Source organism: Hippocampus guttulatus, chromosome 7 (assembly GCF_054856545.1).
Source record: "Hippocampus guttulatus isolate MCC_2025c chromosome 7, RoL_Hgut_1.0, whole genome shotgun sequence".
Classification (NCBI taxonomy): domain Eukaryota; kingdom Metazoa; phylum Chordata; class Actinopteri; order Syngnathiformes; family Syngnathidae; genus Hippocampus; species Hippocampus guttulatus.
Window position 1 is genome coordinate 5021604 of NC_141267.1, and position 25557 is coordinate 5047160.

The 25557-nt window shown below is 40.3% G+C and overlaps 1 protein-coding gene across 1 annotated transcript in view; it reads right to left on the minus strand.

Annotated features, from left to right (window-relative positions):
* The window catches only part of col24a1 (collagen type XXIV alpha 1), a 130052-nt gene that overhangs the window by 59291 nt on the left and 45204 nt on the right, over positions 1 to 25557 (minus strand). Inside the window, exons 8-24 of the mRNA XM_086115661.1 lie at positions 25060 to 25104; positions 24549 to 24602; positions 24237 to 24281; positions 22793 to 22846; positions 21760 to 21804; positions 15406 to 15459; positions 14550 to 14594; positions 13106 to 13159; positions 12482 to 12526; positions 11003 to 11056; positions 10822 to 10875; positions 9433 to 9486; positions 8476 to 8529; positions 8352 to 8405; positions 7573 to 7617; positions 7330 to 7383; positions 4423 to 4467 (exon numbers count right to left, since the gene is read on the minus strand). Of these exons, the coding sequence (XP_085971787.1) occupies positions 4423 to 4467; positions 7330 to 7383; positions 7573 to 7617; positions 8352 to 8405; positions 8476 to 8529; positions 9433 to 9486; positions 10822 to 10875; positions 11003 to 11056; positions 12482 to 12526; positions 13106 to 13159; positions 14550 to 14594; positions 15406 to 15459; positions 21760 to 21804; positions 22793 to 22846; positions 24237 to 24281; positions 24549 to 24602; positions 25060 to 25104 (855 nt within the window). The remainder of the gene's footprint in view (positions 1 to 4422; positions 4468 to 7329; positions 7384 to 7572; positions 7618 to 8351; positions 8406 to 8475; positions 8530 to 9432; positions 9487 to 10821; positions 10876 to 11002; positions 11057 to 12481; positions 12527 to 13105; positions 13160 to 14549; positions 14595 to 15405; positions 15460 to 21759; positions 21805 to 22792; positions 22847 to 24236; positions 24282 to 24548; positions 24603 to 25059; positions 25105 to 25557) is intronic.

The window sequence follows — 25557 nt, forward strand, 5'->3', positions numbered from 1 at the left end:
TGATTTGACCCATAAAGTGTGAAGTCTTCAACTCACATAAATTTTAAGAGCTGACTAAACTCATGTTGACTTCCTTTAACGAATCACTTAACATAAGAACACAACCAGGTAAAAATAAATTCGTAGGAAGCAAAATGACAACTGGTTTTCTGACATTGTAATCCATTTCTGTTCAAAATAAGGACAATTTGGAGAAGAATAAAAGCACACAGTACAGAAAAAAGGGCAATAAAGCCGTGAGATTAATCCTATCCTTATGGTCTATATCAGGGGTCGGCAACCCAAAAATGTTGAAAGAGCCATATAGTACAAAAAAACAAAACAACAACAGATATATCTGTAGAAAAAAAATAAAAGCTTTCGATAAAACTTACAATGAAGGAGACACATGCTGTATGTATGTCGGAGACTGGACTGTCTCAGAATTGTTTTTGCTATTCATTCCTTTGTTGTGTGTTCACAAACGGCTGATTTCCTCGCTTGATTTTCTGTTTTGGTGCAGTTATTTCGCTTTTCTTAGTGTCATTGAAGTGATCATTAATTTCCGTTTTTCGGAGGCTGTCTTTGAACGCCTCTCGAGTCAAACGAGAGGAGAGAGTCGGAGTCCGATGCAGACGTGTCTGTGTTTGCCGAGACTGTTAAAAGCATAAATAAAGTGTACGTTTTAAAAAACCAAGACCACAGCTCTCTTTTTTTCGGAGCTGCAACATGCATCGATGTCTATTTGAGCTATATTAGCCTACTATCAAAATGACATAAGTTTGCTACAATTACATGATGAGCCTTCATGATTAAATGTTTGTTTTTTGTTTTTTTTCCGTGCAGTGCATTCTGTCAAGCAGGGGTGCCCAAACTTTTTTGACCGAAGATCTACTTTTCGTTCAACTAACATACTACAATCGACTCGCGCATACACAACACACTTACGCATACTGACCTACCTTCGAGATCTGACGCGAGGCATGGGACACACTTTTGCAGCATTTTAGACTATCGTAGCTCACGTGTGCCGTTTTAAAAATGCTTTTCACGGCTCTCCAGATTCTCTTTGCCAGTACCCTCGGTGAATTGTACATGAAACACCGTTTTTTTAATTTATTTTTTTGCAACAGCCACCTGCCTTGCATCCCGCCCTGCTCATAGAAACGTAGGCTATGACGCAAATCTTTGTTGGCAGAAACGTTGACATGTAATATTTATTCTACACATTTTTACATCATTGGGAAATGTGAAGAATGTTTGTGTCATGTTTTTACTCCGACAGAAACCATATTTAAAACAAACAAACAAAAAAAATCCCTCCCACATCTTTTTCCATTTTCAAACATTTTTTATAAAGCTCCAGGGAGCCACCAGATGGCGCTAAAGAGCCGCTTACGGCTCGAGAGCTGCGTGTTGCCGACCCCCCGGTCTATATGTTTGTCTCCAAAACATTTGAAATGCACCATGTCATCTCACAGCTCAAACAACCTCTCTACAACGTGACATTAATATCAACAGAAATGTTGTTTGTATCCTGTTAAAATGATGTTTGGCATTTCCAAAGTATTTTGCCACAAGGACAGATTCCACTGTTCATTATTTCCAACCGCATACATCCATTAATTTACAACGGCCAATGTTTTGACGTTTTCCTAGCCAACGCTATTTGCCAATTTACTCTCATTCAGTTAAGAAAATAAAAGCCACCCACCCCCAAAGAAATTTGAATCAAAACCAGATACTTGGGATTTACAGATAATTATCAGGGACAGAATAAATTGGGCTTTCCATCCCTTAATCCATGTTCCACATCTTATCTGGTCCTGCTGTACAGGGGCAAGGCAAATGCTGGCATGGCCTTTCTCTCCCAATGTACTCCGGCTTCTTTTTAAACACCCAAGGCATTCAGCAGGCCAAATGAACTACATCATCCAAGCAGAGCAGCAGAAGAAGTTGAATAAAAGCCTCTGATTACTGCCCATGGGGATAGAAGACATAACAGAATAAACATAGCAGTGTCCCAATGCGTTTAGCAGTGGTGTGACAACATTCAAAATGGGCCACACAGTAACTCTTATGGTTAATGGCAAATAAATACTCTTTTAAAAAGAGTGCTTGAGGGAGGGAAAAACTCAAGCTAATGTAAATATTTAAGTTATCGGTGGAGTTTAACCACTTCCAGATCACATTTGAGAGGTGGAATGTGGTCTCAACCAGTGTCAGCCTCATGACAAGAGAATCTTATGATGCAAATTAGACTATGGGTCCGATTTTCAAAGACAGGCGCACGTGCGCTTGACGTAAAAACGTACGCATCTTCATTTTCATGCCAGGGCTAGTCCAGTTTACTGTGTTAGGGAATTTGGCAGACAGAATGCAATGATGGATGGATAGATGGTTAATAATAATAGTATGAATACAGTACTCATTTTTTTGTCATTTCTGTGTTAAACTAATTTTTGTCACATTGTAGTTATGGTTTCCTTCGGAGGGCCATTATGGCAATGAAACCAAATAAAATGTAGGATCGCCTCATATTACATGTACACAACAAAACTGGTTAAACTAGTTTTTTTTTTTAATTCAGGCATCAGTAAAAACTGTTCAAATAGTACATTTATTTTAAAGGGGGATCGGGAACAAAAAATGCATGAAATATCTTTCAAGCATTTTTTTAAGGTGAAGTAGTTGCAATTTTGGCATTTCAAGCAAGAAACATGAAGGAAATTCATAAATTTTGCTTTTGAGTTTTACGAAGTAAAAACAGTTGTGACCAGCTAGCCTTGGCGGATATTCCATTTTGAAGTTATTCAATTATTATTTGAAGTTCAACCTTTTTTTTTTCAAACAATGAAGTCATTGATGGAGAATCAAAAGGATTAAAACCAACTCAAATATGGTCTTTTATTCCCCAAGTCAACAAAATGTGTTACCAGAGAAGCGCATACTGCATTTATTATTTTTGCTACTGTTCTGTCCAATTATACTATTGCTTTACGTTTAGCGGTCGAATGAATGTGCGCTAAAGCATGAACCAGACAGTAGTATAAATGGTGTGTTTCGCAAAAACATATGGTACGGAGTGAGAAGCAGTCAAAAACCATAAAGAGACCCCTAAGACCTCGGCAAATAGTTTAAGAAGGGGAACTTAATCTATCAGTCCCGAGCTCAGCTAAAACACAAAGTTCAACTTATGTAGCACGAGCTAAGGGGAGATTCTTGTTCGATGCAAGCAAGAAAAGCAGCGGCGGATTTAGAAGCAGGGTGTCTTAGAAGGGATGCAGCCCAAAGGCCTTCTTAAAATTGACCACAAATCCCTTAATTAGGACAAGAAATGGAACCTACATCATTTACAGACGGAGATGCTTTTAAAGAGTTTCGTATGACAGAATCTATAAGATGTGAGCTTCACCGAAAGCTATTTTTTGTTTTTGTTTAAGTCGTTGCTCCAGTATACTATAACTGTTGACCTTTGCAGCCTGTTTCTCATGCCCATACATTAGATAAGTGCAAAGTGAGTTGCTGACAGGAAAATGAAAGCGGATAGGTTGACATGAACTAGATTTCAATGCGCACATGCTTTAAGACGTTTACAGTTAGTTTGGGGTGCTGAAGGGGAGATCTAAAATGGAATGCGCTAGCTAAGGCAAAAAATTTTTTTTTAAAAAACAACAACCTCCAGTTAAATTTCCTTTGAAGCATTTTATGGAACACTTGGCCAAGTGTGCATGCCTTCGTCAAGAACGGTCTTTCTCAGGTCTTATGCATTCACTTAATTTGTAAAGTGACGCATCATCTGAGCCCCCATGTGTTGAGAGCTTCAAAGTGTTCTCTCTTCTGTAACCACGTAATCCTTATCATATGTGTACCGCAGTGACTAAATTCAACTTGGTGGGCTTGGTTGCTTACAATGTACAAAACACAAATATTAACATGAAGGGAACGCACTCTCAAAGTGAGGTAACGTTTTCTGGATTAAACGAATACTTTCAGGAATAGTAAATACATCAAGTGGCAGTACTTGTGATGGCTGATTTTATTTGTAACAATGTTGCAGAATATTTTGGGATTCAGTGGAGATTTAATGTGGACATCCACACCGCATACAGTGTGGACAGCCACTGTGCACATGATGGCAAAGTTGAACAAACCAAGCCAAGTGAGGAAGAGAATTTCTCAGCATGGTATTGAAATGTGCTGTTCTGCCAAATTCATGAAAAAAAAAAAAAACATGGATTCACATTTTTTTCTTTGAAATGAATGCGGTCCGGTGTTGGGCACACACAATTGTCAGTCAACAAAGACAGTGGCATTTTCACGTTTAAAACAAAGGGCATACTTTCGACATTAGCTCCACATGGCAGAGTTAACGAAAATCGACAACAGGAAGAGAGTTAATGAGTGTCAGTCCTGCGTATTCCGAGTGTGGAAGCAACTCACTTGTGGTCCGATTTTTCCAACATTTCCAATGTCCCCTTTCTCTCCCTGGAAGAAGGAAAGATTCAAAAGCATCATGATTAGCTTCCTGCAATTAGAACATTTCTTTTGCGTGCAACCATCCTGCCTGCTACTAGCTTGGGGCTCAAATGATATTTCAAGTCTGAGGAAAGGAACACACACATCCACATAAACTGAACTGTATGTTTATGTGTGTTGCTTGTAACTGTGGTATGACAGATGGGAAAGCCAGGAAATTTTGTTTTTTTAATTTAGAGCATAGCCACAAAAGTAATGACAGATAAAAGCATAGTCAAAGCAAGGTCTGGATTTTGTTTCCTAAAAATTGAGTACTTTAAGAATAAAACCCATGCACGTTACAGTGAATGGAAGGGTCCTCCTTTCTTTAATCGTAAATGCAAAGCAAAGCTAAATGAGACTTTTTGACAATGAAAGTGGAACCAACAAACACAGTCTTACATTACAACTTTTCTCTCAAACAATGCTTGAATGTTTGTAGACAAAATGGCATCATGCAGTACTCACAGTACGTGCTTAAATATTTGGGCATCACAATACAGCAATACACCCACCAGCATGCTCTGACTCTACTTTAATGTTCAATACATTGGCAAATAAGTGAATGTGAAATATATGTGAGTGTATGTGTGAGTAAAGCTCTTTGAGATAAGTCACCGTATGATGGAGATAAACTGATATATCGTGCACTCCACTAAATTTTTAATCAAATTGGATTTTTTTTCACTGTTCCTATTTTTTATTTTTTTAAATTGGACTGATGGACCAATGTGCGGGGTTCGAGTCTGACTCCGGCCTCCCTGTGTGGAGTTTGCATGTTCTTCCCGTGCCTGCATGGGTTTTCTCTGGGTACTCTGGTTTCCTCCCACATTCCAAAAACATGCATGGCAGGTTAATGGAACACTCTAAATCAGGGGTGCCCAAATTTTTTGGACCGAAGATCGACTTTTCGATCAACCAACCTCCCGCGATCGACCCGTTACCGCGCACGCATATACACACGGACACCATGATGGGCAACATCCTGACGCGGGGGCATGCGACGCACTTTTGCAGCCTGTTAATTATCGTAGCTCACACGTACTGTTTTAAAGTGCTTTCCTCGGCCCTCTAGATTCCTATTCTTTGACCGTGCCTTCGGGGAACTGTACACGAAATAAACTCTGAATGAGAATAATGATAACGATAAAATATATAGCGCAACAGCTCTGATCACAAGCTGCAATTGCAGACTGTTGAGAGCTAACAACTTCCGGTGACGCAGGTCATGCGCCACCGTAGTTTAAAGATTTACCTACTTTATTTTGTTTTATTTTTTAAAACAAAATATTTTTTTACTATAATACTTTTTGTGAAAATGAGACTGATAGGATGATTAGGGTGCAGTGTACATTCACACAAAAAGATATATTATTAACATGCACAAAGACGCACAAATTGTTTTTTGTTTTTTTTTTCTCCTCTACACCCCTCGCGATCAACTGGGTGCCAGTCTGCGATCAACTGGTCGATCGCGATTGACGCAATGGGCACCCCTGCTCTAAATTGTCTCTAGGTGTGAATGTGAGCGTGCATGATTGTTCATCTGTGTGTATTCACTCAGTTCAGGGTGTCCCCGCCTACTGCTCGAAGACAGCTGGGATAGGCTCCAGCATGCCCGCGACCCTTGTGACGATAACCGGATCGGAAAAAAAATGGATGGATGGTTCTGAGGTGCCAATGAGATTTACAACTGGCAGCATTTGACACAGGTTGAATAAAGAGAACCATCTAGATTAGACATAAAGAAGGCAAGGCAGGAGGTATTTCATACACAAGATTACTCAATGTGCTTCACATATGAATCATTAATAAATAAATTTAAAAACAATTACAAACAAAAGAATGTACCGTATTTTCCGCACTATAAGGCGCTTCGGAGTATCAGGTGCACCTTCAATGAATGCCCTATTTAAAACTGTTTTCATATATAGGGCACACCGCATTACAACAATCAAATAATGGCTGAGGTTGCATTATGCATCCACTAGTTGGAGCTACGCTAAAGGGAATACAATACAATACAATACATCTTTATTGATAGAGAGCCTTCACAACCGCTGCAGCTACAACAAAACGCTTTACAAAACATTTAAAATACTATGTCCAAGAAATCAGGCGCATCGGATTATAAGGCGCACTGTCGGCTTTTGAGAAAATTTAATAGTTTGAGCCTAATAGTGTGGAAAATGCGGTAATGCATTTAAAAGCAAAGTAAAAAAAATAAAACACTTGGTTTTCTTTCATGTCTAACAACCACAATTTTAGACCTACTAAATATGTAGCGTAGCTTGAAATAACGTTATTCTTGTTCTTTCGGAGTAAATAACCCTAGGTAGACATTCATGCTTTAAAGTTGTGATCACATAATTTTGTGACTCAAGTAAATTAATGTATTGCATGTTCTATTGTTTGTGTTGCTGGATATATACACTTAACAACATTGCTGTGGGATTTCAAAACGATAAGTGCTATTATAATAATCATCATCATATAATTATATTTCATAATTCATAATTATTTTTATTTATTTACTAGTACTACTTCCACTATTACTACTACTACAAGTACATTACTTTACAGTTTGTTTCCAGACAGAATCATTGAATTAAATTAAATCAGCATTATTTTAATAGGGGAAAAGTAATATTGGTAAAACTTGCTCGCCTTTTTCACAGAACAATCAAAATGGATGTATCACATTTTGGAAATGAGCTCTTCATATTTTTCGGTGGATCACATCTACCTATTTAGAAGAGTCCGTTTTGATCGAGTCACAAATACAAAGTACCAAAATATTGCATAAACACAAGATTAGGAAAATAGACTCACCAGCAGACCATCTGGACCAGGTTCACCCATTTGTCCTTTCCTTCCAGGTCGCCCCTAATAAGACACACAGAGTGCAGCACACATTCAGGAAACATAATCATGCCTCAGATCATGAAAACTTTATCATAGATCATTCCATCTGCTTGCTGTATATACACATGCATTATTCAAACTATCTGCAAGAATCTCATTGTGAGTGTATACAGGATATTTTTGTTTTTGAAATCATCTGATAGTTCTTACATTTGGACCAGCATTGCCAGGTGGGCCAAGCGGTCCTTCTTCACCCTGCAAGAACACAGCACACAGTACATCAAGTGATATCCACCAAAAAATGCTCACACACACACACCTGCACACACACACAAAGTAATCTCCAGAATAAAGAACTTGACTCACGCTGGTATGTTCAGCGATTATAGAACGAGAACACAACCCTGTTGTCACATGTCTTGAAATAAATGATGATTTCAGCATTACGCATTACTCATCTCTCAATCTGCACTACAAAAGTTTATTTGATCTCACAAAGAGAGAAACCTGGTATGCATACTGCAGCATAACTCAGTGCCTTAAAATAGTCTGCTCATTTGATGAAGTAGCTCAACATAGTAGTATTTCAGTGTATACAGTACAAGCAACACTTTAGTACAAAAGTCTCTTTTTTTCACTGATGCTATTCGGTGTTGACACTGACAATGTCTCGTCTCTTCTGGAAGTTGCCATATTCAGCACTTGTACAGTGGCCAACAGTTTTTTTTGTTCCCCCCCCCAATACTGGAAAACATCCAGGTCTGTTTTTATAAGTACCCAATGTGATTCATGACCTCACCCAGCGGAACATGTTCCAAGAGACAGCTTACACAAAAGAGATGTTAACACGAGACATGTTGTCTTACCTGATATTTATCTTTCTGCACACTAGACTTGAATGGAATTTTTATTTTTGGATGAACTGAGTTTTCCACTTATTGTTACAGTGTCAATATTTAATTTTAGATCAAGGTATTGAATCCTCTTACCTGCGTTCCTTGTGGTCCTATCGGGCCTTGGACACCCCTAGCACCTTGTAAACCCTACAATTACACATTAAATGAATGGTACGGTTTGTGTGAGTTCAAAACAGAAACACAGATGTTGCCATACCTTTGGTCCAGGTGGCCCATTGGGCCCAGGCACTCCGATGTCTCCTGGAAAACCCTGAAAAAGAGCTGAGTGTGAGTCCAGCACTCTAATTTTTGTATAAAGATGTAAGTCATAAATTTACAAATGCCAAAAAGGGTTTATTGAAGAAATATTGTTGAGATTAAATCAGTATTTTATAGTTCAAGATCTTTTTGAAGGTGGCCCGGTGGAAGACTGGTTAGCACGTCGACCTCACAGTGCGGAGGTTCAATTCCGTCCGTGTGTGGAGTTTGCATGTTCTCTCCCCGTGCCTGCGTGGGTTTTCCCCAGGTACTATCTAGTCTTAGAAATTCCTCACTGAAAAATCCCAAATCATGTGCCTAAAGAAGAGCATCTGTCTGCTGACCCTACTAATTAGCCTTCAGTTCTGACTGAATTCGGACACAGCTGATTTGCAGAGGACCAAGTACGGACCTGCAGACTTTGTTTTTCCTCAGGATGAGATGGATGGAAGATGTTGTCATTTATTTTTAGATCTTGTTTTTTGCTTCCTTGTGGTTACATTTTTGTATTTAAGATTATATTGAATAAAATATTGTTTTGTTGGTGGCACGGTTTGGGGGTAAGTCCATTTTGTGTGGGGCCGATGAGGGGTGGGGTAATGGGGGTTGGTGAGAAGGGGCATCGGCCCGGGAAGCAATTCTAGCCAAGACCGCCTCTGAACATAACATGTACTTTGCAACATCCACTTGATATCTAATCTTGGATGGAATTATCAATTTGATCTTGGTCTTGATTCGATTGCAATCTAAATTTACTTCACGATGCGCGGTAGATGTAATTTCAATGTAACTTGAAATGTATTCTTCAGGCAATGAGCATTTGTTACAAATCTAAATCAAACCTTTTCTGTAAATCTTTCCACATACGATCATTGCCTTCTATTCTCATAAACACCAGAAGCAAACTTGAAAGTACCTCTGGTCCTGGAGGTCCTGGTGAGCCTTGTAACCCGACTTCTCCAGTTCTACCCTGTTGAAAAGACAGAGCTCAAAGAAAACAGAAACTGCAATTTCTTCGGAAACTTCATGTAGTGTATATGATTGTCTCCCAGTATTCAGATCTTAAACAGCAACATCCCATATTTTATGATTGGATAGTGATGTTTTCAGATTGGTCACACGGTGGACGACTGGTGAGCACGTCCACCTCACAGTACAGAGGTGTGGGGTTTGATTCTGACTCCAGCCTTCCTGTGTGGAGTTTGCATGTTCTCCTCGTGCCTGCGTGGGGCTTCTCCGGGTAGTCCGGTTTACTCCCACATTCCAAAAACATGCATGGCGGTTTAATGGAGCACTCCAAATTGTCCCTACGTGTGAGTGTGAGTGCAGATGGTTGTTCATCTTTGTGTGCCCTATTGGCTGGCAACTAGTTCAGGGTGTACCCCGCCTACTGCCCGAAGACAGCTGGGACAGGCTCCGGCAAGCCTGCCACCCTTGTGAGGATAAGAGGATTAACAAATGAATGGATGGAGGTTTTCAGATTATCTCAAGTTATGTGTTATCCCATCTGGAACGAAAGGTTGCTGAGGTTATCCTATTGCAATGTTGCAATGTGATTGAAGATGATGATGAACATGATTCAAAAGTCGTGACATTATGGTGAAGGACTCTCAACTCTACTCTCTTGTTGTCTCAACTACCAGCCATTATTTGCTTATGATGTTTCTCCCACTGAGAGAACTTGATCAATGATATCAGCCACAAGTGTAAACAACAGCAGAGTATTTACCGGTAAATATTTGTCTTTTGCAGTGTTACTCTGAAACACTGTTGTGACTATTTTCCCTGTGTTATTCAACGAATCCACGTTTGTTGTGCTGGTGACTTAAGGATTTTGCCGTTTAAGATGCTTTGATGTTGTTTTGTGATTGATCCAGAAATTTTACAAAAGTGGTACTCGCAGGGGCAAACTATCCCCATGACTGCGCACAGACAAATATGGCATTTGTGTTACGAAGTAATCCAACAGGAATGTGATGAAGGTCATCTATAGGTGAATCAGATGCTATGTCAGTACATAGCATCTGGACTTGTTTCAAGAAAATAATTATATTTCAGCATTTACTGCGGCTGAAATATTCTTTTACACAAATGAACACAAACTGCTTCTTCCAAAATGCATTCCTCTTCTTTCTTGCCTTGTTTCTGTCACTACTGAACAAATGAAAGTCTGTATTGGGGAGTTGTGAAAATGACCAAGCAATGTTAGTTTACAAGCTAAGAAAAGTTCTGCAGATGTGTTTACATAGCTTTGTCTATAAAAGCAAACCGGAAGAAAACACACATTCACTGACTTAAAACATACCGGTGGTCCAGGCTTTCCTCTTGGACCAGGAGGACCAGCTGCACCAGAAACACCCTTGAAAGACACAATCACAAACACAAACACACACACACACACACACACACACACACAGTCATATCACAAGGGACAACACTCTGACTAGGATAGCATCAAAATGGATGATGGCTTCATTATCACATACCTTGTCACCTCGGAAACCCATCTCTCCTGGTTCACCCTGTTGTCCCACTTCGCCCTAAATTTCACAGCATCATACAGAGATATAACAACACAAAACTAACAAAGAGACCATTGAAGAGCAAGTTGATATTAAGTCAGTGCACATATGATCTTGGCGACAGATTCATGCTTCTACATGCTTGGACGTTAATGCAAAAAACAAAACAAAACTGTGCAACCCATTTCCGCAAGTGTTTGTGTAGGAGCTGTAAATGAAGCCAGCACCCCAAGTGCACGTCATTTTTGGTGAGTTTTCTGTCTCCTGAAACCATGAAGGGTATCTTACATTTTCAATCTTTTTTGCCTCGTTAGGTTTAAAAAAAATTGGGGGAGTGGAGAACCGTGTGAGTGCCCGATATATAGTAGTGTCTGTGCTAATGGACAATCTGTCGTGTGAGCAACCATGGCTGTGTGGGGCACATTCATCCATCCATCCGTCTATTTTCCAATCCACTTATCCTCATGAGGGTCACGGGGGGTGCCGAAGCCTATCCCAGCGGTCTTCAGGCAGTAGGCGGGGGACACCTTAAACTGGTTGTCAGCCAAGCACAGGGCACACTTAGACGTACAGTACAACCACTCGCGCTCACACTCACACCTAGGGACAAATTTGAGGATTCTATTAACCTGCCATGCATGTTTTTGGAATGTGGGAGGAAACTGGATTACCCAGGGAAAACCCACGCAGGCATGGGGAGAACTTGCAAACTCCACACAGGAAGGCTGGTGTCAGAATCGAATCCTGCACCTCTGTACTGTGAGGCAGACGTGCTAACGGAACCAGTCACCCACTGTGCTGCCCTATTATTATTATTATTATTATTATTGTTATTGTTATTATCAATCGAGAGAGTGGTGACAGTCTTCTAGGTTCCATCGTCCGCCATAGTCGGAGGACTTGCAGGTGATAGCATTCGCGAGGCTATAATACTGTGGAAAGGCTGCAACATTGCACTGGAAACACACTGTTATTTCTTCATAAATAAGTGTATTCTCACTTATATCCACAGTGTATTGTACTGAATATATTGAGTTTAACCAAGGCTGCACTGTACATAGACCTACAGTATACAAACATTTTTATAATTGTGCTTTTATTTTTTTATTACAAAATCTGATTCATTGGAAGGCAAGACTACAGAAGGTGACAACCTGCTTCACCCACAGGACAGGAGCAAAACTGCACTGATTGCAATATACTGATCGTATTCAAAACCTGGATGGGTTTTGAGCCTTTATTAAAAGAACAAAATAAAAAAAAGGGGGGGGGTCTGTCTTCCACTAAGTGGGATAGTTCCTGTTTCATATCTCTTATGTAGAATATTTAAATAGCCACAGAGGAATTTACTACTACTTCTACTATCTACAACAACTATTTAACATTTCTGTCTTGACGACAACACACACAAATACACTGCAAATATACAAATATTTAGATCACCTTATCACCTTTCAATCCAGGCAGGCCAGCTCGTCCGGCTGGTCCCTGCCACAGAAGAGAAAAGGAGAGAGGACAACAAAACAAAGGATGACTGATGTAGTAGCAGATGAGAGCAAATTACTTAGAATGAGGATTAATGAAGTAATCAAGTTAAAAAAAACACACAAAATAACGTTTTTTTAAATATTATCAAGGATGTACAGGTATTATGATGAATAATAAAAGTTCAGTGCAATTTTGCAACAAATTCGAGACAGTGGGTAAATCCAAATTAATCTAAAGATGATAGCTGACATTTTTTGTAGTAGTATGCATAGCACTCGGGGCCAATATGTGAAGTTACAATACGTTAGTGCTGATCATTAGTTCTTAAACTGAAATGATTTCCTATTAAGAATTAGACATCCATCTGTGACTTTAACATGAAGGTGATGAAGATTCAGGTGTGAATTCATGTTTGTAAAAATGTGACCAATAATCCTGCTTTAGATCTGACAAATGTTGTGATAAATATCATAAATTATGTACTGTATCTAATTTTGCTATGTATACATGGAGTTTTGTAGCAACAATTTAACCAAGAAACATTTCAAATGTATATGTCTATTATCATTGTGTAACTACCTTCCTTCCAACCATACCAGGCAGTCCTCGAGGACCCTCAGGGCCCAAGTCCCCCTACAGAAAGGTACAAAATGGAATCTTTTAAACACAGTTAGATCCAAATGCACTTCTAACACCGGAAATCATTTGTACGAACACCTGACAACTCGTTAACATTTCCAAGTGGTACCCCTGTTGCCTTTACCCTCCTCATTTTCTCTAGTTCGTCTTTCAGTCCTAGATATTTTTCCAGCTTTTTGCTTGTTGCTTTTTCGAGATGTTGCGTCATGATGTGTGTCATTGATTCGCTCCTTTTTCATCTATAACTGTTTCAAACGACAAAGTGTATGCAGGAAAAGTAGTCTAGATTGCATGACTGTGTCTTATGTGTTGTGTTGTATTATTTTGTCATTTTATGTTGTAACTGTTCGTTTGATGGTGGCGCGGGCACCGGTAGCGGCTCCTCTTATTGGCTTGTTGTTTGGTTGAGAAGGAAGAAATTTAATCCGTGCTGTATATTGCACATACAGCGCATTTGACAATCAAGTTGTACTTGACTTGACTTGATATACTTTCAGCTACGCAGCAGCCGTTCAAATTGCATTTGGGTGGATCTGGTTAGAGGCCATTCATTGAAGGTGCGCCTCATAATCCAGTGTGCCTTTTGGTGCAGAAAATACGGTGTATTAATTTCTGGACAAGTTAATTTGGGCCAATTCATGACATAAAACATGGCCTCAAAAAATCCCTCATTCATTACCAATTCTTACAAACTCAGGCTCATGGTACACATCTCTATCCAATAATATATTTGATTTATTTATTTATCGGTAACATACCTACATTGTGTAACTTATTTTGATCTCAAGAGTTTTGGACAGGTGCGATACTGGTTTGGCTGCCATGCGCAAGTCTGATGTTGCTCGCTGTGGTCCAAGGCATTTTCAGAGAGTTTGTGTGAACACACATGGAGAATTGGAGGGAAAATTGCTCACTTCAGTGTCAACATTGTAGAGATGATGGGATTGATGAAAATGAGTTGAGTTGAGTCGACAGTTTACTTTCCACTTTTTTTGCTATGTAAGCCAGAACCGAGAGTTATTTCTCCTAACCCGTAACCGGAAGTCTCTCTTCTCAACCGGGCACTGGAAGTTATGCCCTCCTCTCTAGGAAAAGTCCCTGATGTCTTTTAGCTTTTATGTTTCTCCACAAACTCGCTCTCTTCTTTATGTGTCGGTTCTTTACAACCAATCGAGATTTTGCATGGTTTTTAATGGTGTGAGATATGCTGCTGCTTGAATGTAGCAGCAACTCTAACTATGACAAAATAATGGCATGTAATACAACCAACTGACAAGCATCAGTACATATCTGCCAAGAGAATGATCAAGCACGGATTCTAACCGGGGTCATGCAATGTAATAAACCATTCAAATAAGCACAACATTGCGAAACACATACTTACCCTTAGGCCCGGAAAGCCAGGAATACCAGTCCCACCAACAGGCCCCTGTGAAACATCACAGCAACTTGCTAAATAAACAGGACGGTATACTATACAAATTCTGCATTTGGGATACGAAATCTATTCAGACATTTAAATTATTAAATTGTATTAAACATAGCATAATGTTATATATTGTACATCAGCGTTTTAATAATTCTGATTAAGTATTGTACTTTGTCATTTTAATGTAATGTAAACTATGCACACCACAATAATTTGGTATCCACGTCCAAGGTTTGAGAGCCTAAAGGTTGGATTAATTCAGGGCACCATGTGGCCGACTGGTACTGTAGCCACATTCGCCTCACAGTGCTGAGGTGCAGGGTTCGATTCTTGCTCAGGCTTCCCTGTGTGTGTTTTCTGTGTCTAATCTGGTTTCCTGCCACATTCTGAAAACATGCGTGGTAGGTTAATTGAGCACTCTAAATTGTCTGTAAGTGTAATTGTGAGCGTGAATGGTTGTTTGTCTATGCGTGCCCTGCAATTGTCTGACAACCAGTTCAGGGTTGACCCCGCAAACTGTTATACAGCTAGAATTGGCTCCAGAATAACCGCGACTCTGATAAGGATAAGCGGTTTGGATAATAGTTGGATGAATGGAGTCATCCAGAAGCATAAAAGCTGAATTTTTTCTTTCATTTACAGTTATTGTTAGTTTAATGGCCATGTACCAAATCGCAATTGTTTTGGAAAGTAATGAGTGCAGACAGCTCAACTAAACTAAGACAAATTGAATTCAGAGTTTATTGAGAAGAGAAAAATCCAGTGAGATGAACTCAACTGAACTCATGCCAACAGGGACAGGGAATCTTACCTCATTGCCATCAGGGCCAGTCGGCCCCCGTTCACCAACATCACCCACCACACCCTGTGAGGAAACACATCCAGATTAAATTGTATCATGCATACTCCATAAATAACCCCAATTCTAAAAGCTGCCTCAATGCAAACCTTCAAACATTTAGCATGTTTTTCCTCATCGCTTTGACAATCAAATGGTATTTCGAAAAATATGAGCCTAGTATATATGCAATTGCATAAAATAAGTATGCCGTATTTCCATATAAATTAGGCAGGTAAATAATACATTTTCCATGTATCCATACATTTTCTGTATTGTTTTTCCTTACTGGTGTCACAATTGAGATGTAGCCTATCCCAACTGATTTTGGGTGAATGGGCGGGGCTACAGAAAGCGTATATAGACAAAGAGCCATTCACACTCACAATCACACCTTTGGACGATTTAGAATCTTGAATTAAGCTAAGAAGCATGCTTTGGAAATGTAGGAGGAGGACAGAATACCATTAAAATACTGGGGAAACTGTCCAAACCCCACAAGGTCGGAGCTGAGATTGGTCGTTCAAAAAAAAAAAAAATCAACACTCAGCAGCCTTCCCACTTGGCAAATTCAACACGGATGGTAAAACTGAGGCTTCAAGTCAGTGCCGTATTTATTCTGTCTTTTGCATTGTTTCAAGCAAGGGTCACCAATGTGTTGCCCGCAGGCACCATGTCACCCCCAGTTTAGACCAATGACTTCACAGGCTTTGTACATCAATACTTGAATTCAATTTGGACTGATAGTTTAATGTGTAGCTAATACGGTTATTAGTATGTTAGTTTACTAGACCCCGCTCATGCTTTGATTAAAACTATAAGACTACCTTTCAGATGCAGTCCTCTTTATTAGAAGCCTGACACAAAGTCTGACAAATCAATGATCAGGAGTAGTGCTTCCTGATCGCTGAAATCCGAACTGTTTTCAATTTCTCTTCGGTAGGATGTCGTAGTGTTGACAGGCAGATTTAGGGCTCTATTTCCGTAGACAGCATTCAACATAAAACCTGGCACATTTTCATTTTGTATGCCGGGCAAGTCTAGTTTACTGTGTTTGGGAATTAAGGACGTTGCGGCGGACCAACGGCGTTTTCTTTTCTACGCCCCCGGTGCACTTGACAATTTGGTGACAGAAAGTAGACTAGAGTTGGGGCTGGGTGAAACCAGATCAGATAGCCTTATTGTGACCATGTAACAAGAAGATGTGGAGTCCATCTTCATTTACAAAGAAACAGTAAACAGCAAAAGAAACAGTCCGAAGCAAAAACAGAGAATCGAGTGGCACTCTAAAAAGGGCCAGCCAGTGGCAGAATCGCACAATAGTCCCTGATCAAAACAGAATAAAATCCTTAATTTAATATTGTAGTGTTGTTCTTATTTGTTTGTTTATTTAAAGTGAGTGTTTAAATTATGATGGCTGTAGGGGGGAAAAAAAGTGTCTCTGAATCTGGATGCGTGGGTTATGAGAGACCTGGGATGTAGCTGAATACACTTGTGACCGGCACGTGCAGAGTCTTTAATTTTTTTTCTTTGTTCTACTGATGAGGCGATGTTTTGCAGTGAGGGCAGAGAGCAGCCATGATCTTTTCTAGAGAACAGATTACTTTCTGCAGTGACCTCTCTGCCTCAATGCAGTCTGCATACCACGCTGTAATACAGTCTGTTGAAATGCTCTCTCTAGTGGAGCGGTAAAAGGTCACTGGCAGCTTCTCATCCAGGCTGTTTCTCTTCAATAGAATCAGGAAATACAGATGCTGGCCAAGGTGTGAGACCATCAGAAATAATGAAGGATATACAGTATATAAATAGGTTATTGTGTTACTAACTCCTACTAAAGAAAAAGCATTTTCAACAAGCAAATTAACAAAACTCAGAAACTCAAGTGCACGTGTGTTTCCAGCTTCACGCTCCACTCGTGTGTGCTTGTAGTAAAGTCAGTACCTGTTTGTGGCGAGAACGGACTTCGATACATATATGGCTGTTTGCCCCGATCATTAGACAAGCTGCGGACGCTATTTAGCAGCAAATCAACGTAGATCAACGTGTTTGTACTTCAGGCGGCACGGTGCTTGACTGGTTAGCACATCCACCTCACAATGCAGAGGTGCAGGGTTTGATTTTGGCTTCGGCCTTCCTGTGTGGAGTTTACATGTTCTTCCCGTGCCTGAGTGGGTTTTCTCGGGGAACTTCGGTTTCTTCCCACATTCCAAAAACATGCGTGGCAGGTTAATGGAACCCTCTAAAGTGTGAACGCGGATGGTTATTTGTCTATGTGGGCCCTAGTGGCTGGCAACCAGGTCAGGGTGTACCCCGCCTACTGCCCAAAGACAGCTGGGATAGGATTCAGCACGCCCGTGACTTTTGTGAGGATTTGAGCGGATTCGAATTTGGATGGATGGATGTTTGTTCTTACTGAAAGTTTAAGAGTTGGATAATGCTTAGGTTACTGTGCTTTAATATACAAATACAGACAACACGCCTTGTGCTAAGGCCATTTATATACATTTGTATTTGTATGCATGAGTCAAGTTGCCATCTGTTGAGTTCAAATAAATGCCAAATGTCCTAGAATAAATAGTTTTTTATTATTCATTCAGCTATTTTAAACACATTTTACACTATGGATAGAACATAATCGAACAATTCAGAATTACTGTGCTGAGTTTTCCATGGTAATAATGGAGTGAGTAACGCAATAACTTTTTGGAATAAGTAATAGGTAATCACACCATTGTATTTTAATTTTTAATGCCCAACACTGGTCATAGATGGAAAGGAGAAATAGCGGAGGGCTGAGAACACAACCGTGTGGCACGCCATGCTGAGTGTTATGGTGCAGGACAGGTGGGGTCCCAGTCTGACAACTTGGGAGTGGTTAGTGAACAAGTCTCTGATCGAGCTTCAGATGGAGGTGGAGAGGTCCAGGTTATTTGTGAGGATGTTTGGGATGATGGTATTAAACGCTAAGCTATAATCCACAAATAGCATCCTCACATAGGTGTTGCGGTGCTCCTGATGGCTCCGTGCTGCAGTGTGTGTTGTTATAGCATATGTTATAGCATCCTCAGTGGACCTGTTTGATCAATACGCAAACTGATGATTGTCAAAAGAGGTTGGATGGCTACATTTTATGTCCTAGGAAACCAATTTCTCAAGACATTTCATGATAACAGGTGTCAGTACTACTGGTCTGGAGCTTTTAAGGTCCTGTGGAACTGTTTTTTTCTGGCTCAAAGAAAATAGTGGTGGTTGGGTGTCTTGAAAGGCACTTATAAATAAAATCTATTATTATTATTATTATTATTAAAAGCAGGATGGTATAGTAGCCTTTGCTACATTAGGGAAATGTTCAAAATTCTGGTGAAAACCCCCATGAGTTCGTCAGCGCAGGAATTAAGAACTCTCTCTGACACTCCGTCCAGTCCAGCTGCCTTCCGTGGATTGGCTGTCTTCGGCACACCTCTTTGTTCCTGTCCCTGTGAGGGTGTGGCTGGTAGCTGGTGGAGGTGGCAGGTCTACTGCAAGCCTATTGACCTCAAACCTGGCAAAGAAATTGTTCAATTCCTCAGACAGTGAGGTGTCAGCTTGGCTGATGCTGTTCACAGTGTTGACTTCATAGTTTGTCAATTGTTGTGTTCATTGCCATACTCTGCGTGGGTCATTGTCCATCAAGTGATCCACATTGGGCCCTTTTTTCGCGCCAGCTGTTTTCATAGGCATCTTTGTTTTGGTCTTTTGCTTGACTTTACAACCCGCCTCAAAACTCACTTGTATTCTTTGGTATTTGACTCAGCATGACTCAGATTTGATCTTAGTTTTACTGTTTGGTGCTATCGACCATGTGTGTGACTGATTTATTGCTTTACTGATGTATTTGTTAATTGCTCCATGTACAGCACTTTGTATGCAGCGATGGCTGTTTGAACGTGCTCTATAAATACAGTTGAGTTGAATTGAGTAGAAGTGGGCATGGCAGAGTACTGTATTTGAACCTTTGTGCGCTGTTGTGGGAAGGAAGTACCGGTAGACTTTTCCCGGCCAATTGTAGCATCATTTGCATCAAAATCGGGGCATTCAGAGCGCCATTCGCTCAAGTAGTGCTGGACGACATGGAAAAAATATTCGGTCACGATGTAGGCCATTTTACATTATGATCATATTTTCAGCATTTTCAGTTATTCTATAAAAGAAATTAAAACACACTTTGCTCAATGTTTCTCACATTAATTTAACGTGACATTAAACAGACCTGTATAAAATGAGAAATGCATCCAGTAAACTGCGATATTAAATGATCACATGCAAATAGAAGCAAAGTAACTTCTGCAGGTGACGTAAGCAGCCCAGTTTTGGGACTGTCCAATTATCAGAAAAAAATATCTCGGATTCTCAGTTTTGTGATTGTGTTTTGATGAGGCTCAAATTAAAATTTCTATGGTTGTGTAGTTTGAAAGCATATCCAGCAGGCCTTCAGGGCATTCTTTTATTTTATAGATAGTTAATTAAGTTTTCATCATTATGGGTTTGTTGTTGCTACTTTATTCTTTCCCAAAGCAGTAGTATATATTATTTGCATTCACCCACGTCATTATTTATTAATTTTCATTTACTCTTTAATTTTAATTTAATTTTATTTTATTTTGCATGATAGGTTTGTTGCAATTTACGGTGAAGATGATTCACTTCCCTGTATAGTGTTCAGTTTGTCACCTGTTAGCAGCGGTGTGGCATAAATTAATAAATGAAAGCTTAAATCAAGCTGTATTTGACATATTGATCACATACAATTTGCTGCAGTTGGCAAATGACAATAGATATGACAGGAAACTGACACAGTAAAATCTCTCTCTTTCTCTCCCTCTACCTCTCTCTCTCTCTCTCTCCACCATGCTTGACACTGTAGAAATAGAAATTGACTCGATGGGGGCCATGCATGACATTGGCCGGTAAACTCCAAGCTCTCCCCTTGCAGATGATGTAGTCCATAGGTGTCAAACTCGGGTCCCGGAGGGCCGCTGTGCTGCATGTTTTCCAAGTCTCCCTTTGCAACACACCTCGTTCAAATGAACAGGGTCAATGTCAGGCTTCCGCAGAGCATGCTGATGATCTGATCATTTGAATCAGGTGTGTTGGAACAGGGAGACTTGGAAAACATGCAGGACAGCGGCCCTCCAGTACCTGAGTTTGACACCTATGTTGTAGTCGGTTGTCTCGCTGACATAATTTTGCCCACAATGCTAGCTTCCGGCGCCATGTTCGAGGGTCCACACGCAAAATTAAAAGACAAAGACCAGCCTTATCCCTTGTTTGTGTTATCAGTCATCGGTCTACATATGTCTAGTTTTTTAAAAAAGGTCCATACTTGGAACACCTGCCCATTGCATTGACACATTGGAACCATTCCTTCTTATGTGGATGCCTCAACACAGGGCATACAAATGTAACATCACATGAGAAGGGTCTATTGCATACCGCCTTGCATCCCCAATTGGGCGTATGTGTGTCACCCCCCCCCCCCCACCCCATCTGAGGGGAGTGCTATTAAAATATCTTTAGGATGATACTGATTTTAATCTGTTATGACATGCTCGTGTCATATTTATGACTGAAAGGGGATGACATCAACGAAATGTCCAAATTTGTCTGCCTGCGCCTTGATCAAATAAACCAAAATAGCGTTATCCCCAGGCACACAGTGAGACCTGCTTTTAGCAAGTCCAAAATCTAGTCTACTTTTTATAGTCAAATTAGCAGATGCACCAGGGGGTGCAACGAGAAATGCCCAGTGAGGCGTAGCGTGCCTACCAAATTCACAAACACACTGAACTAGACCATTGCCCCAGCAGGAAAATGACAATGAGCCTGTTTTTATGTCAAGCGTAGACTACTTTCTGTTACCCTATTGTCAGATGAGTTGACGGCGAGGAGAGGTACACACACACACAGAGGTACAACTTGGCCCTAAACACGGTAAAGTTATGCCCATTTGTATGCCAAGCGCACAGGTGCCAGTTTGACAAAATAGGGGCTACAAAGTTGCCCTTTGTAACAGGCAACACTTAGCTGTTGTGTTTATTATTTGTGTTTATTAGCTTTATTCACTCTTCAAACGTTAGTCTGCACAGCTTCCTGTTAATGTTCTGGTGACCAATAAGAGATGAAAGCTACATCATGTGGTTTGTGGTGACAGATCTTAATATGGTGACAGCGACACACACACGTGCACACGCACGCACACACACGCGCACACACACACACACACACACACACACACACACACACACACACACAAAGTTTAAAGAATCAAAAATGAAAAATGTGTATTACTTGTCTTCCTTTAGGACCAGGTTTTCCAGGAGGACCAGGCGTTCCCTAGAAAGTAAGTAGTAGAAATTGATTACTCAGTATTTACATTACATTGCTTATCAAATGAGCAGGCACCTTCTTTCTGTTATAATTCCTTCAGCAATTTTTACTCACTGTAATTTTTTGAGAATAAAACTTCTATTGTCAAAAAATAATGAAAAATCAAGGTGGTTTTATACACAAGTACCGTACAAGTAACCACGGACGATGGTGCCCCAACGCACAACAGTTCCCTATGCACAGTGCATTATCTACGCACAGGGAGCGGTGGCCCTGCCAGAAGGCAAGAAGTATTTTTCAAAGCTAGTCTTTTTCACCTCCACAAAGGCATTTTTACAACACTCAGTGATCTTCCGAGACACTCAGCACACTTGCACAACTTTTTTCCTCTTTGTTTTTGTGACTTCAGGCAAATTGGCGATGGTGAAAGGCTGAAGGATGAAGAAAGGCTTGAATGTTTACATACAAAATTGTTAGCAAGGTAAGAGTACTTCTCTCTACATGAAAAATATGTCCCAACACACGGAATCCCAATCCAACAAATTAATATCCGGACGACACTCGGATTTCTCATTGTGGCTATCAGCAGATCGTTGGACCGTATAATACATGAGTACACAGAGGAAAAAAATGCTTTAGAAAGGGTGATTTAGGGGGAAGGTTGCGAGGGTGGCAAGAAATGACTGTAAATGTGAGAAATACTTGTATGTAGTTTCTAAATTGTTTCAAGAAACACTAAATTGTTTCAAGAAAATGACATACTATGTATGTGCTGTAAGACGACCCTGAGGGCACAAACATAAAATAAATACATTGTGGGAATTAATCCTGGCATTACCAAAATGAAAAGACCAAGATCTCTAAACTTCCTTTTTCAAAATCTAGTCAGGTTGTAAAATACTCCATCTCTTGTCTATGTCTTTAACCAAACAAACAAAACAAAGGCATATAACATATGTCAGTTGCACTTGTAAATAAACTAATTATCACTCACCCTCTCCCCCTCTAGTCCTGGTGGCCCAGCTATACCAGGAAGTCCAATGAAACCCTGGAAATTTTCAGAAGAGAATATTATGTCAGAAAACGTTCAGATAATGAGAAAGAAATATTCTAAAATTGTACATAGAAACTATACTAAAAGACATTTCATTTCCCCAAGTATGGATATTACAACTTTCCATTGGTTGATCTATCTCTCTTTCTACGAATAAGGATGAGCAGTATTCATATTTAAACATTGTGTCCCACCAGCCAATGAAGGATGTGTTCAATCTATAACAAGGTCAAGTCAAGAGATGAACTTTACTGACTTGGCAGTATTCCTGATACAAAATTTGTATCAGGAACACTGCATTACATAACACTGCGTTACATAAAAAACTCCACAAGATATGATGCACAACATATGTGTTGTTACCGATAAACAGAATACAGAAGTAAATCCACCAACACGATGGTGTTTGTTATTAGAGAATGCCCCTTTTGAGAGTGCAGTATTAGGTTTTTTTTCTGGTTGGCCTAAAGTTGCAGCCCAGTGGTCAACTGGCTTGCGCGTCGGCCTCACTGTGCAGAGGTGCAGTGTTTGATTCCGGCTCCGGCCTTCCTGTGTGGAGTTTGCATGTTCTCCCCGTGCCTGTGTGGGTTTTCTCCGGGTACTATGTTTTCCTCCCACATTCCAAAAACATGTGTGGCAGTTTTATGGAACACTCAAAATTGTCCCCAGGTATGATTGTGAGCGTGGAAGGTTGTTCATATGTGTGTGCCCTGCGATTGGCTGGCAACCGGTTCAGGATGTGCCCCACCTACTACCCGAAAACAGCTGGGATAGGCTCCAGCATGCCCCGCGACCCTTGTGAAGATAAAGCGGATCAGAAAATGGATGGATGGCTGGATGTCCTAATTTTTCACAGGCACACCCCAAAAAAGTCAACAATTTAACTGGAGGCCAATTGAGACTGCCCCAGTTCTATAAATTACATATCTGCACTTCTTCATATGAGTGGCATGTTTTTTCATTGTAGTAATTTTGCAGTACAAAAGGAGGGAGCGGACACCTTATGCTGTGTTAGGCATATTTTTTTCTTGTCTCACCGCTTCCAGTAAATGTTGAAAAAATTGGAGCCATTGGTAGGGTAGTGGTTCACACAGCTGCCACACATAGAGTCGCAATAAAATTCATTTCACACCCATACTCTTTTCATTTGCCCATAGGTATTCCTACCTCATCTCTTTTCAGAGATCTGGAGGCATTGCTTTAGTTATATGTTATGGAATCTTTGCAAATGTCCTCAAGCCTTAACACGTGAACTGCAGCCTCCAATGTTTCAAAAATTAGCTCTCTGGAACAAGATTGAAAGTCTGACACTGTGCTAATCTTTTCAGGAAATTAAGTATTAAGTGTTTCTGAAGACAAAATATGAGGAGCGAGTAATACTTACACGAACCCCCTTTGGCCCAGGGTTACCTTCTGGGCCAGCGGCACCCTGCAACGACGGAAGGACTGGTGATGAGAACTTTGTATGTAGGAAACACTCAAACAACAACAACAACAAAAACAGCATAAACCCATGTTCACAGTGTAAAGCACGCTCTATTCTTGACTGTTTGACACTGCACAGATTTTACTTCCAAAGCTAATCTATACTGTAAATACATTTGCAGCCATCTTTATTTGTTGGGCTCTCTCTGTTGAGCAAGAAAGAAGCAAAGACAATGGACAAACAAGTTTTTTTTTGTCTTTTTCACTGCACCTGCCTGCCAGGGTAACCTGCAGACCCGGCTTCTCCAGGAAGTCCTGGTATGCCCTGAAGCAGACAAACACAGAGAGGGGAAGGTGAATGAATGAACAGTGAACAGGTAGATGGATGGATAAAGTGAAAGAGGAGAAACATCAAGTCAAACCAATGCTGCCAAAGCTGGAATAAAACAAGCCCTGTTCATTCCAGGGAGGCTCCACCAAGACAACCCCATCCGCTCGCTTTTCCCTTTATACACCCCTTTCAGGTGGCCCCTACTGCTATTAGACTCTTTAACTACTCCTCTTTTTACTCAACCAAGTTTAACTGAGGATGACACGAAGTAGTCCCCAAATTCAATCTGCATTATAGTAAATACATGATTCAAACACTCTTGAGTAATTTTAACTTTGGCATTTTGTCTGACCTGATATTTTAATGAACTAGCTTTATACTAGATGACAGTATGTACAGGATTATACTGTCTATCTTTAGATTTCTTATACCAAATAAATAAAATACTTACTTGCTCTCCAGGCAGCCCAGGTGGTCCCGGATAACCTTTTGGACCCTTGGGAAAGGAATAACGCAAATGTGTTTTGAGTGTATATTTTCCATAACATTAAGAGAAGTATATGCTATCAGCCATAATATATAAAGAAATGCAAAATTGTGTGTGGCATACATCAGCTGCATAAAGTGGACTGTTTAAACTAGTAAAATGTGGGCATCAGTTTCGCCTTTCCTGACCAAACTTCAAACATCACCGGGTAATACAATTTTTACATTATGAAAAATGTTATCCCTAGTGTACAGGATTTATTATTTATTCTTTTTACCGTTTTACTGTGTTTCCTTCCTCCAACAATCCTGACTCAAATGATCAGGATCGTTTTCAGGCTTCTGCACAGCTTGCTGATGAGCTGATCATTTGAATCAGGTGTGCTGGAGGAGGGAAACATGGATGACTGGATAGGGGCGCTTGAGGACCAGACTTAGGCACCCCTGTCTTAGACTATTCACG